General features: G+C 43.6%; 1 protein-coding gene across 1 annotated transcript in view; it reads left to right on the forward strand.

Moving 5' to 3' along the window:
- GGT5 (gamma-glutamyltransferase 5) overlaps window positions 1-17637 on the forward strand; it is a 42580-nt gene that overhangs the window by 13516 nt on the left and 11427 nt on the right. Inside the window, exons 2-3 of the mRNA XM_037495997.2 lie at window positions 16810-16940; window positions 17231-17326. Of these exons, the coding sequence (XP_037351894.1) occupies window positions 16810-16940; window positions 17231-17326 (227 nt within the window). The remainder of the gene's footprint in view (window positions 1-16809; window positions 16941-17230; window positions 17327-17637) is intronic.

Genomic DNA, 17637 nt, shown 5'->3' on the forward strand with positions numbered 1-17637 from the left:
CAGCGCTTGTATAAATAAATAAATAAAAATAAATCTTTAAATAAATAAATCAATCAAATATATCAACAAAAGCAAAGATAAAAATTACGATAATATCAACAGATGCAGAGAAAAAATTTGATTAGTTTCTCATTTATGATAAAAATATTTCTGGTAAAAACTCTAAACAGGGTGGGAGTAGACATAAACTACTTCAATATAATAAAGGCCATATTTTACAAACCAAAAGCCAAGACTGGTGAAAACCAGGAACTTCTCCCTTTAAGATTGTGAACAAGACAGGGATTTGGGGAAAGAAGAACCCTATTGGGCATCCCTAGTGGCACAGGGGTTTAAGTCAGTGCTATCAAGGTATCCCCAGCCACCGCAGCATGAGTTCGAACCCCAGGCAGGGTTGGTGCACCCACATGGTGCAGCAGACCTCTCCTGACTTGCCCACTGCTCCCCTCAGCAGTGTATTTCAGTAGATTTGCCTGTTCTGCTCCCTACTCTGTCTCTGATGAATTCTATCACCCCCCCCCCACACCTCTGGCCTGTATCCCAGTTCTTGCATAAATAAATGAATCTTAAAAAAAAAAAAAAAGAACCCCGTTAGAGGGAATGTAACTGGTGTAGCCATTGTGGAATGTGAGATGAATTTATATTTAAAAACTAACAGTTGAAATACCATACAATCCAGCAATCCACTCTTAGGCATCTATCTAAAAACATAAAACCATCAACAACAACAACAAAAAAAAAACAATGTTTATTGCAGCACTATTTATAATAGCTAGACTAGTGTAGACATGGAAGTAGCCTAGACAGCCATCAATAGAAAATTGGATCAATAAGATGTTGATGTTAATAATCAATAAGATTATTCACAATAATGTGAATAATATATTCACATTATTGAATATATTTAGCCATAAGGGAAGGTGAAATTCAGCCGTTACAGCAAGATGGAGGTTCAAGGGAATTATATGTAGTATGCAAGTCAGAATGATAAAGACAAATAGTGGACATTTACATAGTGGATGATTGAACAAAGTAAAATGTTTATAAAAATGAGTGGATCATATAAATGCTATGAGGACTCTGACATTAAGAGGGAAGGTGCTGGGAAAAGGACAAGGTGAACATAAAGGAATTAAATTATAAAAAGAGGCCAGAACTCAACATTTTTTTTTCATGGTTTCTTGTAAAAAAGAAAAGATGAGTGTTAACCATTAAAAAATAAAAGCTACATAAAAAAGAATACTCGAGGGCCCCCCTGGCAGCGCAAGGGGTTAAATCTCAGCACCATGAAGCTCTCTGAAGCCACTGTAGCACGAGTTCAATCGTTGGCCAGGGAGCTGCCACATGGTGCAGCAGACCTCTCCTGACTCTCCCGCTGCTCCCCTCAGCAGTGTACTTCAGTAGATTTGCCTGTTCTGCTCCTCACTCTGTCTCTGGTGAATCCTATCACCCCCGCCCACACACCTCTGGCCTGTACCCCAGTTCTTGAATGCATAAATAATAAAAATAAATCTTAAAAAAAAGTATACTCAAAATTCTCATATTACCTTCACTGAGTTTTTATTCACTCTTCTGGAATAATTTTCCAGAAGGAATAATTTACTTTCACATCTTATCTATTTTTTCCTATCTTTCTGTTTTTATTTTTAAAATTTATATATTTTTTCCATTTTGTTCTTTTGCTCTTTGTTTCCTTTTAAGTTATTGTTTCTGTGTTTCTTTTTTGTAAATATTTCACTTATTTTTCTTTTTAGTATTTTTTAGTATATTTATATTGCATTCATTAATCTTATAGATTATTTATAATTAGAACATATATAACATTATATGTTATATATATACACATATCTGTGTGTGTGTGTGTGTGTGTGTGTGTGTAGCGTGATCCTCTTAGTTCTCTTTTTTGAATATTCTCTATTGCCTCCTTTGATGGTTAATTTTATGTGTCACCTTGCTTAGGCTATGGTGTCTACTTATCTGGTGAAATATTAGTCAGATGTTGCTGTGAGGGTCTTTTGTAGATTTACCATCAGCTCACTTAAGTAAATCAAATTACCCCCGTAATATGGGTGGGCCTCACCCCATCAGTTGGACTAAAAAATAACAAACTGAGGTTTCCCAGAGAAGGAGGAGTTATGTTCCAAGAAATTTGCCCTACAAATTTCAAACTTGTATAAGGCATACAAGTATGTCTCTAACCTGAGCCAATTCTTCAAAATAATACTCTTTCCCTACACGTGTTGTGTGTGTGTGTGTGTGTGTTTATTATGTGTAATAGTGAAACTACTGAAACTCACTTCTTCTTTTCCCTTTTGTTCATTTCTCCCATCAATGGATCCAAGGAATCCCTTTTTACTATCAGTTAATACATGTCAGTCAGTGAGCTTATTCTATTTTTCATATATTCTTTCTATTCTTATTCCACCTTCCTTTTAAAAATTTTTTTAAAGATTTATTTATTTTAAAAATATTTATTTATTTATTTATACAAGCACTGGGTACAGTCAGAAGCTCAGGAGGGTGAGAGAATTCACCAGAGCCAGAGCAGGGAGCAGAACAGGCAGAAGGACCGAAGTACACTGCTGAGGGGAGCAGCGGGCGGCAGGAGAGGTCTGCGCACCATGTGGGACCCTCGCCCGGTGGCCTGGGATCGAACCGGTGCTGCAGCGGCTGCAGGCAGCTTTGCAACCCAGCGCTCAACCACTGCGCCACTGGGGAGGCCCTGAAGATTTATTTATTTATGCATACAAGAACTGGGGTACAGGCCAGAGATGTGTGTGTGTGGGGGGTGTGTGTGTGTGTGAGAGAGAGAGAGGTTCCACCAGAGACAGAGTGGGGAACAGGACAGGCTGACTGACTGAAATACACTGCTGAGGGGGGCAGTGGGCGAGTTAGGAAAGGTCTGCTGTGCCATGTGGGTCACCTCCCTGGCTGGGGATAGAACTCGTGCTGCAGTGGCTGTGGTTAGCTTCATAGGTTGAGTCCCAACCCCTTGAGCCACCAGGGAGGCCCCACCTTTCTTTCTTTCTTTTTTTTTTTTTAAATAATAAATTTTATTTTTATATTCCCCCATACAATTGCAAACCCCCCATTCTGACCCCAATCCCTCCCCTCCCGCCCCCTACCCCCCATAGAGTGTCTCTGGTTCATAGTTGTTTGTTGATTTTGATTTTCACTTTCTTATAGTTATTCATTTTCCTGGTCCCTTATTTAAGTTTTCTAGATTCCTGCTATGAGTGAGACCATCTGGTATTTTTCTTTTTCTTTTTGGCTTATTTCGCTGAGCATGATCCCTTCCAGCGCCATCCATGTTGCTGCAAATTGCATGTGTTTATTTTTTTTGAATGCTGAGTAATATTCCATGGTGTATATGGACCACATCTTCTTGATCCAGTCATCTATTTTTGGGCATTTGGGTTGTTTCCAAAGCTTAGCTATTGTAAATAGTGCTGCTATAAACATAGGGGTGCAGGTGTTCTTTGGAATTGATGTTTCTGTGTCCTTTGGGTAAATACCTAGGAGTGGAATTGCTGGATCATATGGAAGCTCTATGTTTAGTAGGTTGAGGAATCTCTCCATAGTGGTTGGACCAGTTTGCACTCCCACCAGCAGTGCAGGAGAGTTCCTTTTTCTCCACAACCTCACCAACGTTTGTTGTTGCTAGTTTTTTTAATATGTGCCATTCTCACTGGTGTAAGATGGTATCTCATGGTAGTTTTGATTTGCATTTCCCTGATGACAAGTGACGTTGAACATTTTTTCATATGCCTGTTGGCCATTTGCATTTCCTCTTCAGAGAAGTTTCTTTTTAGCTCTTCTGCCCATTTTCCACCTTTCTTTTTTATTCACACAACACACCTCACCATCTTGTTTCTATTATAGTTTTCCAGTTAATTTCCCCTCTCCCCACCAAATGATTTTTCCACCCATACATTCATTAAAAGGAACATTTTCATAATATTCCATTTAACGTGCAATAACATGGGCAAGCTGGAACATCCAGTATTTATCTTTCTCCTGTATTATTTCACTTAATATAATCCTCTCTAACTCCAATATGTTGTTGTAAATAGTTTATCTTTTTTTTTTATCAGTTTATATACTACATCTTCTTGATCCACTCATCTGTTTGGGGACATTTAGGTTGTTTCCATAGCTTAGCTATTGTAAATGATGCTGCAATAAATGTACGAGTGCAGGTTTCATTTCAAATTAGTGTTTTTGTATTCTTTGGGTAAATAACTATTTTTATGGTCATACTATCTACACCTACGGTTTCAAAACAATAGCCATTATATTATTATAACCACCATTATTATTATACCATTTTATAATATTATTATAACCATCATTTTTGTTTTAGTTACACAAGTAAATATATTTATTTAATTCTTATTCCCGGGGCCTCACTGGTGGCGCAAGTGTTCAGCACCACACTATGAAGCAATCCGTAGCCTCTGCAGCACGAGTTCGATCCCTGGCCGGCCAGGGAGCTACCCGGATGGCACAGCAGACCAGACCTCTCTTGATTCACCTGTTGCTCTCCTCAGCAGTGTACTTCAGTCAATCTGCCTGTTCTGCTCCCCACTCTGCCTCTGGTGAATTCTCTCACCCCTGTACCTCTGGTCTGTATCCCTGTTCTTGTATGCATAAATAAATAAATCTTTTTTTTTTTTAAAGATTTATTTATTTATTTATACAAGCACTGGGTATAGTCAGAAGTGCGGGAGGGTGAGAGAATTCACCAGAGCCAGAGTGGGGAGCAGAACAGGCAGACTGACGAAATACACTGCTGAGGGGAGCAGCGGGCGGCAGGAGAGGTCTGCGCGCCATGTGGGACCCTCCTCCGGTGGCCGGGGAGCAGCCGGGGATAGAACCGGCGCTGCAGATGCTGCAGGCAGCTTTGCAGCCCAGCGCTCAACCACTGCGCCTCCAGGGGAGGCCCCATAAATAAATAAATCTTAAAAAAATTCTTATTCCCACTCCTTATAGTCTTTCCAGTTATTTTGGTTGTCTGCAGTTTGTTTTTTATTAGACTCCTCAGGAAGAGTTCATGAGAAAAGTATTCTCTGAGGAAATGAACTGTTTTTGATTTTGTTTTTTTTTTTTTAAAGATTTATTTATTTAATCATACAAGAACGGGGGTACAGGCCAGAGGTGTGTGTGTGGAGGGGGTGAAAGTATTCACCAGAGAGAGTGGAGAACAGAACAGGTAGATCAAATGACTGAGGGGAGCAGTGGGCGAGACAGGAGAGGTCTGCAGCGCCACGTAGGGAGCTCCCAGGCCGGGGATCAAACTCGTGCTGCAGTGACTGCGGTTTGCTTCATAGATTGTGTCTTAACCCCTGAGCCACCAGTGAGGCCCAGGAAGTGAACTGTTTTTAATAGTTTGTGGCTCTTGTAGGTCAATGTCAGGTTAGTTGGATATAAAACCCTTGGCTCACATTTTCTTTTTCTATAATATTCCATTGTCTCTGACATAACACATTGATGTGAAAGTCTTCTGAATTTTTTTTTTTTTCTTTTGGTGCCAAAACCCGGGATTTTTTTTTTTTTCTTTTTAAAGAGACAGTCTTTGTACTTAGATGCCTCAATAATTACAATATTTTTCTAAAGTCCAGTAAGTTTATTAGAATATGTCTCAATATTATTATTATTATATGTCTCAAAGTTTATTAGAATATGTCTCAATATTGGCTTTTCTGAATTGGTTTGCCTACACTGTGGAGTGCCTTTTCCATACTGAGCACTATGTTTTATTTTGATTTTTAATCAGAGAAATTGTCTTATAGTTTTTATTATTTATTCTGTTCCATAGATTTGCTTACTTCTTTGGGGCTTCTATTAAGTGTATGTTTAATTTTCTATGCTTATCTTCTATATCCATGTTTTAAAATCTCTTTCTTAATTTTGATTAAACATTTCCTCTTATCTTTCTTTTATGGCATCTCTTCAGGTATTTACTTTGTGTCCACCCTTGTTTAACCCTTGCTTCTGAAATTTTTCCTTTGTGCTTTATTCTTTCCTGAGTTCTTTCATTTTGTTTGTCTTCTTTTTTCTCTAGTTACTTCACTTTAGAGTTTTTCTAACTCTGAAGTATGCAGTTCTTTCATAACTTCTTTAATTCTCTGAATTTATTCTAGTATTTTTTGAAATAGTAAGTTGTACTTTGCATCTGCTTTGTGGGCTTGTCTTTCTGGCATGCCTCTAAGGAAAATTATTATGCTCCTTGTTATCTTTTTTCCTTATAGCAACTCTATGGGATATGACTTCATTACTTTTTTCTAAGATTTATTTATTTATTGCATAGAAGAACTGGGGAACAGGGAGTGAGAAGATTCACCAGAAGCAGAGTGGGGAGCAGAACAAGTGGATCTACCGAAATACACTGCTGAGGGGAGCAGCAGGCAAGACAGGAGAGGCCTGTTATGCCATGTGGGTTGCGCCTGGCCAGGGATAGAACTCAGGCTGCAGTCACAATGGTGTGATAGCTCAGAGACTTAACCCCTATGCTACCAGGGAGGCCCCAACTTTAATAATGTTTATTCATGTTTCAGCAAAGCAAATTTTCCTGTATTTTTGAGGATGGATATTGAGTCAAAATAGTTTTAAGGCGGGCCTCCCTGGTGGCGCAGCGGTTGAGCGCTGGGTTGTGAAGCTGCCCGCAGCCTCTGCAGCGCCGGTTCGATCCCCGGCCCCCGGAGGAGGGTCCCACATGGCGCGCAGACCTCTCCTGCCACCCGCTGCTCCCCTCAGCAGTGTACTTCGGTCCTTCTGCCTGCTCTGCTCCCCGCTCTGGCTCTGGTGAATTCTCTCACCCTCCCGAGCTTCTGACTGTACCCAGTGCTTGTATAAATAAATAAATCTTTAAAAAAAATAGTTTTAAGGCTCTAGAAACCTGTTGTTTCACAAAATTATTTTAAATATATATATGTGTATGTGTGTGTATACATGTGTGTATGTGTGTGTATATGTATATGTGTATATGTATGTGTGTGTGTATATATATGACTTCTTTCTTTCCCTGTTTTTCTTCTGGTCACCTTTACAACTGAAAAACAATCTTAATCTCTCTCCTGAGCCCCTTTTATTCCTGTCCTGCTCCATTTGACTTCTCCCCCCCAGCTTCTCTTGCTTGCAGGGCTCTGCTTGGAGAACACTGGCTTATTCGTTTTGAGATTTCTCAGGACACAGAAGTCTTTCTCACCACCTAAACTTCCCTTGGTCTCCTTTCAGTCACTTCTAGCTGGAGACTGCAACACTCAATCTATAAAAACTCAGCTAAACAAAGGTTCTCATACTGCCTGGATTTCCAAGCTCCCCTGGGAGAAATTGTGAGGGATATGGTAGTTCTCTAAACCCGTTACCTCATCCCCCTCCTCCCTACTCTGTGCTTACAGCCCCACAAGTTTTTATTTATGGTCTTTTCAATACATTCAGTTCAAAATATTTTCTAATTTCCATTGTAATAGCTTCTTTGTTTCATGCATTATCTAGTAGCAGTTTTCTTGCTATCCAAATATGTGGAGATTTTCTTTTTTTTTTTAAAGATTTATTTTTATTTATTTATGCATATAAGAGCTGGGTGTAGCACAAAGGTGTGGGGGGTGAGAGGATTCACCAGAAACAGAGCGGGGAACAGAACAGGCAGAATGACTGAAACACACTGCTGAGGGGAGCAGTGGGTGAGACAGGAGAGGTCTGCTGAGCTTTGTGGTTTAGCTTCCCGGCTGGGGGTTGAATTCTCTCTGCAGTGACTGCCAATAGCTTCTTCTTTTTTAATATATATTTTATTTTATATAATTCTTACATCCTTTTTCATTTTTGCATAATGTATGCATTTTCATTTTGGTTATATTCCCCATACAATTCCCAGACCCCTCACTTTGACCCTAATCCCTCCTCTCCTCCCCCCACCCCCGTATTGTGTCCCTGGTTCATAGTTGTTGTTGATTTTGATTTTTTCTTTATTATAATTAGGCTTTTTCCTGGTCCCTTATTTAGGTTTTCTAAATTCCTGCCAATAGCTTCTTTTTTTTTTTTTCTTATTTATTTATTTATTTATTTATTTATTTATTTATTTATTTATTTATTTATTTGTGGGACCCTCGCCGGTGGCCGGGGATCGAACTGGTGCTGCAGAGGCTGCGGGCAGCCTCGCCGCAACCCAGCGCTCAACCGCTGCGCCACCAGGGGAGGCCCCAATAGCTTCTTAATGCTAAGACTTAACCCCTTGCACCACGAGGGAGATTTTCTATTTTATATGATATCATTCTTTGAAACTTGTTGAGATTAAATATTTTAAATATTTTCTGTATTTCGGGAAAAATGTATATTCAACTGTGCAATTGTTGAGTACAAAATAGTATATGTCAGTTCAGTCAACTTATTACAGTGGGGTCAATCAGTTCTTTCACAGTCTCACTGATTTACTCTTATTTTATTTTATTTATTTATTTATTTTATAGAGGCATGTTTTTATTTATTTATTTGTTTGTTTGTTTTTTGTTTTTATACATGCACTGGGTACAGTCAGAAGCGCGGGAGGGTGAGAGAATTCACCAGAGCCAGAGCGGGGAGCAGAGCAGGCAGAAGGACCGAAGTACACTGCTGAGGGGAGCAGCGGGCGGCAGGAGAGGTCTGCGCGCCATGCGGGACCCTCCTCCGGTGGCCGGGGAGCAGCCGGGGATCGAACTGGCGCCGCAGAGGCCGCGAGCAGCTTCGCAACCCAGCGCTCAACCGCTGCGCCACCGGGGAGGCCCTCACTGATTTACTCTTTCTTCTTATTCCATCAGTTACTGAGAGAAGTGTGTGAAAGTCTCCCACTATGCATGCTTGTCTATTCTTTTTGCTCTGCCAAGTTTTACTTCACATATTTTGAAACTGTTAAGTACACACACATTCATATTATTATATCTTCCTGTTGAGTTGAGCTTTTTATAATAATGTGTCCTTATTGTTTCTAAACTTTATTGTTCTAAGCTTTATTGCTTTTCTTCTTAAAGTTTACCGTGTCCAAAATTAATATAGTTTATACAAGTAATTTTTTTGCATGATTTTTTTAGGTCATTCCTACCCCCCCACCCCATGTCTCTTAATCTATTTTCTGCATGTTTTGTCTTTTTTTTTTTTAAAGATTTGTTTATGCATACAAGAACTGGGGTACATGCCAGAGGTGTGGGGGGTGAGAGGATTCACCAAAGACAGAGTGGGGAGCAGAACAGGAGGACTGATTGAAATACACTGCTGAGGGAAGCAGCAGGCGAGACAGCAAAGGTCTGCTGTGCCATGTGGGTCACCTCCCTGGCTGGGGATAGAACTTGTGCTGCAGTGGCTACAGATAGCTTCATAGTGCTGCATCTCTACCCCTTGCGCCACCAGGGAGGCCCTGTCTTTTATTATATGTATTAAAATTTGAATAGTTTGTATTGAGTTTATCTTTTTCTTTCCCATCTGTTATTAATCTACTATCAACACTGAGATCTTAACTTCATAGTTAAAAGCTGCCAGTTCTCTGGTGAAATTCTTAATCATGCCTTTTATATCTTTGAATATAGTTATTTAAACTCTGTTCTGACAATTTCATAATCTGGAGGCCTTCTGGGCCCTTTTTTTTAAATCATAGTCTGAGGTTTCATTTGGATTTTCTTTGCACTGTCTTAGTTCCTTGTGTCAACAAATTGAGGCAAAATTGTGAAGAAAAACAGGAGTTTATTTGGAGTCTTAGGCATTACAATTCTGGGGAATATAGAGTCAGCATAAAACTGAACTATGGTCAGGTCCAGAAGATCAGAAATGGTAAGCAAAATGAGGTGGTGTCAAGTTAGCCAGATTTTACAGATGGTTTGATTTGTCTGTAAAGTGAATCCCTCAAGCACTAAGATACACTGGAGGAACTGCAAAAGCAGGAATAATTCTTTTTTTTTAAAGATTTATTTATTTATGCATACAAAAACTGGGGTACAGCCAGAGGTGCGGGGGGTGAGAGGATTCACCAGAGACAGAGTGGGGAGCAGAACAGGCAGATCTACTGAAATACACTGCTGAGGGGAGCAGCAGGCGAGACAGCAGAGGTCTGCTGCACCATGTGGGTAGCTCCCTGGCTGGCAAGGGATCAAACTTGTGCAGCAGAGACTTCGGATATCTTCAAAGTGCTGTGCTTAACCCCTCGTGCCACCAGGGAGGCCCATGGAATAATTCTTTTAAGGATTTTTCTACATACTGTATGTGATGTGGTTGTGTAACATGGAAATGCTTTAACCCAATGGGAAAACATGCAAACCATTACTAAAACATAGTTATACCCTTGAAATGACAGCAGTGTGAAAAAATCCAATTAGTATACTTCAAATGGGCCTGTTGGTAAGGGAAGGTGTCCTGTTGATATGTGAAACGGTTTACTTGGATATGTTTGGGGCAGATAGGACACCTCTGACAAACCTGAGGCAATCTTGGGAGATGGTTTCCAGTAATATTTTTCCACCATGTTATCATTTACTCTGTACTCCAGTGAGTACATGTTGGTCTGGGAAGATTGATCGTTTATTAGTGCCAAACCACAAACTTGTCTCCTTGTTAAAAAGGCATCTGTGTTTTTGCCAGTTTTCTTTTTCTGGTTTAGCAACTAGTTGTTGAAATTTTTCTGGATTTCCTGTAAACTTCCCTAGAAACTTTGAAGGTCGAAAAGGAAATTCAAAGAGAAACTTGGGTTCATAGAGGACTACAGCTTGGCAGTGGCATCCACAAAATGGTTGCTTTTACTGTTTGTTTTTTTTTAACTCACTCCCCCCACTTTACTTTCTTTTGTATTCAGTTTTGAGTATCCAGGAATCTTTACTACTGCCAGAGACTTATATTTTGGATAGCATTTAGAAGATCCAGGACTTTGTGGCTGTTTTTTGTTAGTTGCCTTGAGGAGGTTAAAAATCCTCTTTGTTTCCAGATCATGTCAAAATCACGAGCCACTCCAAAGGCATATCTGCTATCAGTATAAATGCTAGCAACTTGTCCTTTAGCCAAGTAACATGCGTGATTTAAAGCGATTTAAGTTCCACCTCTATTTCCTTGGAGCAGTCCTATTCTAAGGGGCTTGGAAATATGTCTTTTGAAAGGTTGACTTATGCCTTGATTGCTACATTTGAATGTGCAGTCTGTATCTGTACATTCAGAACTTGGGTCACCTTTTTTTTTTTTTTTGGCAGCTTTTAAAAGGGTTTTGGGGCCTCCCTGGTGGTGCAAGTTGTTAAGACGCAAACTATGAAGCTATCCGTGGCCACTGCAGCACGAGTTCGATCCCCAGCCACCAAGCTACCCACATGGCAAAGCAGACCTCTCCTGACTCACCTGCTGCTCCCCCCTCAGCAGTGTATTTCAGTCAATCTGCCTGTTCTGTTTCCCACTTTGCCTCTGGTGAATCTTCTTACTCCCCCACATCTCTGGCCTGTACTCCAGTTCTTGTATATATGTACAAATAAATAAATCTTTAAATAAAGATAAAAATTAATAAAAATAAAAGGGTTTTGGAGAACTGTTCAGCCAAATTAACCAGATCATGAGTTCCCACAGTGGCTCAGTGATGCCATTTAGCCAAGTGACAAGTTTTTCCTCTAGCTGACTAATCAAAGGAAGAATTGAACTGGAAAAAAAAATTATAGTTTATATCATCTGCACCCAAATATTGCTGAAAAATATTTTCAAATCGATTAAAAAAAATCCCCTCAGGTATTTGAATGATTGTTGAGAATTTTTCCAGTCTATAATTTTTTGGGAAGACCTCAGGGATGTGGAGGACTTTTCTTTCAAGATTTATTTATTTATGTCTACAAGAACCGGGGTACAGGCCAGAGGTGTGTGCGGGGGTGAGAGGATTCACCAGAGACAGAGTAGGGAGCAGAACAGGCAGACTGACGAAATACACTGCTGAGGTGAGCAGCGGGCGAGACAAGAGAGGTCTGCTGCACTATGTGGGACCCTCACCGGCCAGCTGGGATTGAACCTGCACTACAGAGGCTGAGGACAGCTTCACATCTCTGTGCTCAACTGCCTGCACCAACAGGGGAGGCCCAGGACTTTTCTTAATTTAAGAGCATTTGTCTGATGAGTTGCTATTTTCTTGGGGAAGTTTTCTAAGGTATTTTTCCAGTTTATTTTAGTCATTCATTCTTTGGCTCCACCTTCTCCAGCAAACTTGTGAATAAGTTGGTATAAGTCAGAATAACCTGGTTCATAACTTGATGACCAAGTTAAACTCACTGGCAAGATCTATAGGACCTGTGAGCGCATTAGGGAATCCTGCAGTAATTTCTCTAAGTTCTTATGTAACATGTACATGGATGAATATCCCTGAAATGCTACCTGATTTGCCTGCAGGAATTTAGCTCAATGGCTACAGCTTCCTGCTTCCCTCTTCCAGCATATCTGAAAAACAGCTGTGCACATTTCAGAACAAAGTGACCTGAACCCTATTAGTTTGATTTAACCCCATTAGTTTATCTCACACCAGATGCCACTAGTTATAAAACTCCTATGGTATCTAACAGGAAGTTAGGGGTCAGGTGCTTTTGATCAACAAAATTGGCCAAATCTCATTATCCCAATCTGTAAATTCCTGCCCCTTCTGTTAAACAAAAGTTATCAAAACCCATTTAGGATCCCATCTGTGAGCCTTGGCCCCTCATATTATGCAAGTATTTCTTTTTTTTTTTTTAAGATTTATTTATGCATACAAGAACTGGGGTATAGGCCAGAGGTGTGGGGGATGAGAGGATCCACCAGAGACAGAGTGGGGAACAGAACAGGCAGACTGACTGAAATACACTGCTGAGGGGAGCAGCGGGTTAGACAGGAGAGGTCTGCTGCGCCATGTGGGTTGCTCCCTGGCCGGGGGTCGAACTCGTGCTACAGTGGCTGAGCACAGCTTCATAGGTTGCGTCTTAACCCCTTGCACCACCAGGGAGGCCCACTATGCAAGTATTTCTATCAGCACTTCCAGCCTAAGGGCAATTCTCTTCTGAATCTTCTCACTCTCAGTGTACACTCTCACCTACAATAAAGCTTCATTTCTAACTCTCCTACACTGACTCCCATGTGAATTCTTTCCTACGTAGAAGTCATGAACCTCGGGGTCCCTCAGCACCCCTATTTGACGGACAGTCTGACACAATTTTCCTGAACAGTTACGACTGACGGTGACTCTGTGACTCGAGCAAGAAATAACTGTCTCTGTGGATTGGCCTGCTGCTTAGTCTTCCTCAACCCCTGCTGGAGCCTGCAGTTGTGTGCCAGGCCCCAGGGCCACACGGTTTCTGTTGGGCTCTAGCCAGGCAGAGGCTTGTGGAATTAACATTTCCTGTATGGTCTCTGGCTGCATTTTAGATTCCCCTACTGGTGTACCTCCATCCTGTCTCCTTAGTTCCACACTTGTTTGCTTTGTTATTTTTAATCTAACACTGGAGAATATGTGTAGAAATTGTTAAAAATAATTAAAAAAATTTTTTTCAGGATTCCACCATTCTGGGGTAATTTAATTTGAGAGACTGAGGTGATCTGACACTGGGCCACCGTGCTGATTAGGGCTGGTCTAGTTCTAGTTCTCTGTTTTTCCTAGCAAGGATCCATCTCCAAGGCCACTTCCCCAGCACACCTGCCACCCCACCCCCACCCGACTTCATCCCCCCCTTCCCCACCCCTCACTCTCACCACTAGAGACACGGGAGGGTAAAAGCAGGTCTCCACCTCTAGCCACCTCTTCCAGGACTGGCAGATACCTTGAGGGAGAAGCAGCTCCAAATGCCAGCTCACTCCTCTCTTAGGGCCTATATTTACTGCCTCTGATCCTTTGAAGTAGATATTTTCTGTTGGTCTGGCTTTCTTTGTGTTTGGGCTGCATCATTTTTTTCTTTCTTTCTTTCTTTCTTTTTTTAAAGATTTATTTTTATTTATTTATACATGCACTGGGTACAGTCAGAAGCATGGGAGGGTGAGAGAATTCACCAGAGCCAGAGCGGGGAGCAGAGCAGGCAGAAGGACCGAAGTACACTGCTGAGGGGAGCAGCGGGCGGCAGGAGAGGTCTGCGCGCCATGTGGGACCCTCCTCCGGTGGCCGGGGAGCAGCCGGGAATCGAACCGGCGCTGCATAGGCTGCAGGCAGCTTCACAACCCAGTGCTCAACCGCTGTGCCACCGGAGAGGCCCCATCATTTTTTTTCTTTTAAAGATTTATTTATTTATGCATACAAGAGCTGGGGTACAGACCAGAGGTGTGGGTGGTGAGAGGATTCACCAGAGACAGAGTGGGGAGCAGAACAGGCAGACTGACTGAAATACACTGCTGAGGGGAGCAGCGGACGAGACAGGAGAGGTCAGCTGTGCCATGTGGGCAGCTCCCTGGCGGGGATGGAACTCCTGCTGTGGTAGTTGTGGATAGCTTCATAGTGCTGACACTTAACGCCTTGAACCACCAAGGAGGCCCCCGGGCTTCATCATTTTGTCTCTTATTACCAGAATGTCTGATTTATATTTTAAACAGATTATTTTGTTAAAATATGAGGTAGCATGGCAAAGGTGGGTGGCTTGGTAGGAGGTCATTGTAATAACACAGGTGAGAGATGAGGGTGGCTTGGACCTGGATGGTAGTGGTGGAGGTGATGAGAAGAAATTAGAATATGGGTATAACTAACTGGCAGAATTTGATGTGGGGATGAAACTTTTAAGGGTGACTCCAAAGATGACTGGCCGATGCAAAAAGGGTGAATGATTCTGTCCTTTCTGAGGGTGGAGACCGGGACAGAGCTGTTTTGGGGGCAGAGGTGGTAAGGAAGTGAAAAGTGTAGTTTGGGTCATGTTAAGAGTGGGTGCCTTGGGCCTCCCTTGGTGGCGCAGGTGGTTGAGCGCCACGCTGTGAAGCTGTCCGCGGCCCCTGCAGTGCGGGTTCGATCCCGGCCGGCCGGTAAAAATCCCACATGGCAAAGCAGACCTCTCCTGTCTTGCCCGCTGCTCCCCTCAGCAGTGTATTTCGTCAGTCCGCCTGTTCTGTTCCTGGCTCTGTCTCTGGTGAATCCTCTCACCCTCCCGCACATCTGGCCTATACCTCAGTTCTTGTATAAAATAAATAAATCTTTGGGAAAAAAAAAGAGTGGGTGCCTTTGGGACTTCCTGGTGGCTCAAGGGGTTAAGTCTCAGCATTATGAAGCTGTTGGCAGCAGGAGTTCAATCCCCTGCTAGCAAGTTAACCCACATGGCACAGCAGACCTCTCCTGTCTTGCCTGCTGCTCCCCCTCAGCAGTGTATTTTGGTCAATCTGCATGTTCTGTTCCCAACTCTGTCTCTGGTGAATTCTCTCACCCCTCTCCCCCGACCTCTGACCTACACCCCAGCTCTTGTATGCATAAATAGATAAAATAATTAAAAAAAAAAGTGGGTGCCTCTTAGACACCCAGGGAGATATCTTGTGGATGGCTGGGTGTAAGTGTCTGGGATTTAAGGAAGGCGACTGGACTGGAGATAGTATTTGGGGCCATCAGCATAGGTGTCGCATTTGAATCCCTGAGCCTGAACCAACTCTTCTGAAGAGGATATAGATACACAAGGACCAAGAACTTAGCCCAGGGCCCCCAACATCAGGAGGTCAGAGAAGTAGGAGGTAGAAGAGTAGAAGACACAGCAGGAGGTGAGGTCTTCTGGCAGCTGGCACAGCAAGGGCTTCTGGGGGGAGGGAGCCACCAGTTAGCTTGAGAGGAGATGTTTGTACAGGATGCGAATTTAAAAAATGCCTTTTCCAATTTGTCTTTTGATTTTGTATAGGGTGTTCCATCCTTCTTAAAAACCTGTGTTTCTCTATGCCTGTATGTAGCAGTCTCAGTTCTGCGGGCTCTAGCTTCATGGCCTGTTTTCCCGCTCTAAGATCATGGGAGTACCCGTGGCCTCCATGTGTGCCCACGTGTGGACCCACACACAGGCACCAGCTCAAGGGAAGATTTGAGTGCAGGATGGAGGGGTTGGGCTATGGTGCCTGAACTAAGGAGGATCCTGGGGTCAAAGTCTTGTGGGTGGGAGAAAGGACTCAGGTCTACTCCCTCTTTGGGCCTTGGTCTTCCCATCTGTAACTGGGGTTTAAACCTTCTTCCTTGAGAGCTTGGCAGGATTCCTGGATGTGATGGAAGAGGGAGTTCTTGGTGAGCTGTGCAGAGCTGTGTCCCAAGGACTGGGTTGTTTCCATGGCACTGACTACTCTGAGCAGCATCTTGGAGCTGAGGGGCTCATTCCTTGCTGCCCATGGATAGATAGGGAGACTAAGGCATTCCCATAGACACCAGGCTCTGAAGGATGCCATCAGCCCATCAGTCCAAGTCCTGAGCCCTGGTGGCAGGACGGGACCCAAGGGTCACCTGAAAAAGCCCAGTTTTGAAAGGGATTGGGCTGATCCAATAAGATGGGGTGGTGGCTGTCCAGGCTAGGCTCCTGGGGCTGCTGAGAGGGACTGGGTGGCTGGCCCAGGCCTAGTTCTGCCTATCACAAATGAGTCAGTGCTGCTGGGAGGACTTGGCAATAATGACAGGAGAAGTGCTTTGCAAACTAAGAACCTTACGCATGGCAAGGGGCAGGGTAAAGGGATGTCAATTTGCAACCTGTGGAGTGCTGTGAACCTGGCAGTGGCTGGACTTGAGGGGACATCCCAGTGACCTAACCTGGGGCTTGGGAGTAGCAGATGGGCCACATAACTATCACCATGACCAGTGAACAGCAGCCCGGAAGCCCAGGTAGGAAGGCCAGGTCCGAGAAGCTGCGCCACCTACTAGATCATGTCCCCTAGAGCCATCCTCCAGCAGCACGGCTCGCCCGTGGATGCCGCCATCGCCGCTCTGGTCTGCACTGGCGTTGTCAACCCTCAGAGCATGGGCTTGGGCGGAGGAGTCATCTTCACCATCTACAATGCAACCACAGGTGAGCCCACCCACGGCGGGGAGGTGGGCTTTTCCACCATGCTTATTGTAAGGTGCTTGTGAAGAGCCCAGCTGGTCCGGCCTGCCTATGCCCCTCTCTGGTGCACCTGGTCCCGCCTGCCTTGTCTGCACAGTCTCCTGGCAGATCCCATCCCGAATATTAGCACAGAGGTCAGTTCATGGTACAAAGAGGGGACAGGGCCAGGGTCATGCAAGGGGATCTCAGTGTGGGGTGAGGCCGGCAGTCACAGAGATACCCCTGACCACTCACATGCCCTGTCCTGACTCCAGGGAAGGCAGAGGTCATCAATGCCAGGGAGACAGTGCCTGCCAAGTATGTCCCGGGGCTGCTGGACAAATGTAAGCAGGCCCAGCCACTGGGCACAGGTGAGTCCTCAGGTGGGACCACCCACTGGGCCATGGGGCCTTACCAGAACCCTCCTCTGAAAGGGCACTGGGCCTCATGGACAGACTGGTAGCCTGGGCAGGGCCAGCATCTAGGGGATGGGGAATCACCATGGAGATCCTGACCCGCTGGGGTTGTGGGAGTTTTCCTGGGGGAGGGGCTCTCTGAGTGAAGAGGGGTGATCCACACAGAGGGACCGGCATGGACAAAGCCCTGTGTGGTCTGGTGGAAATGGGTTGATGGGTTGGGGTGGGAGTCGTGGGGCCAGTTTGTGCTCGGCCCGGAGGGCTGG

The sequence above is a fragment of the Talpa occidentalis genome, unplaced genomic scaffold, assembly GCF_014898055.3.
Source record: "Talpa occidentalis isolate TD23 unplaced genomic scaffold, MPIMG_talOcc4v2.1 talOcc4.8, whole genome shotgun sequence".
In the NCBI taxonomy this organism is placed as follows: Eukaryota; Metazoa; Chordata; class Mammalia; order Eulipotyphla; family Talpidae; genus Talpa; species Talpa occidentalis.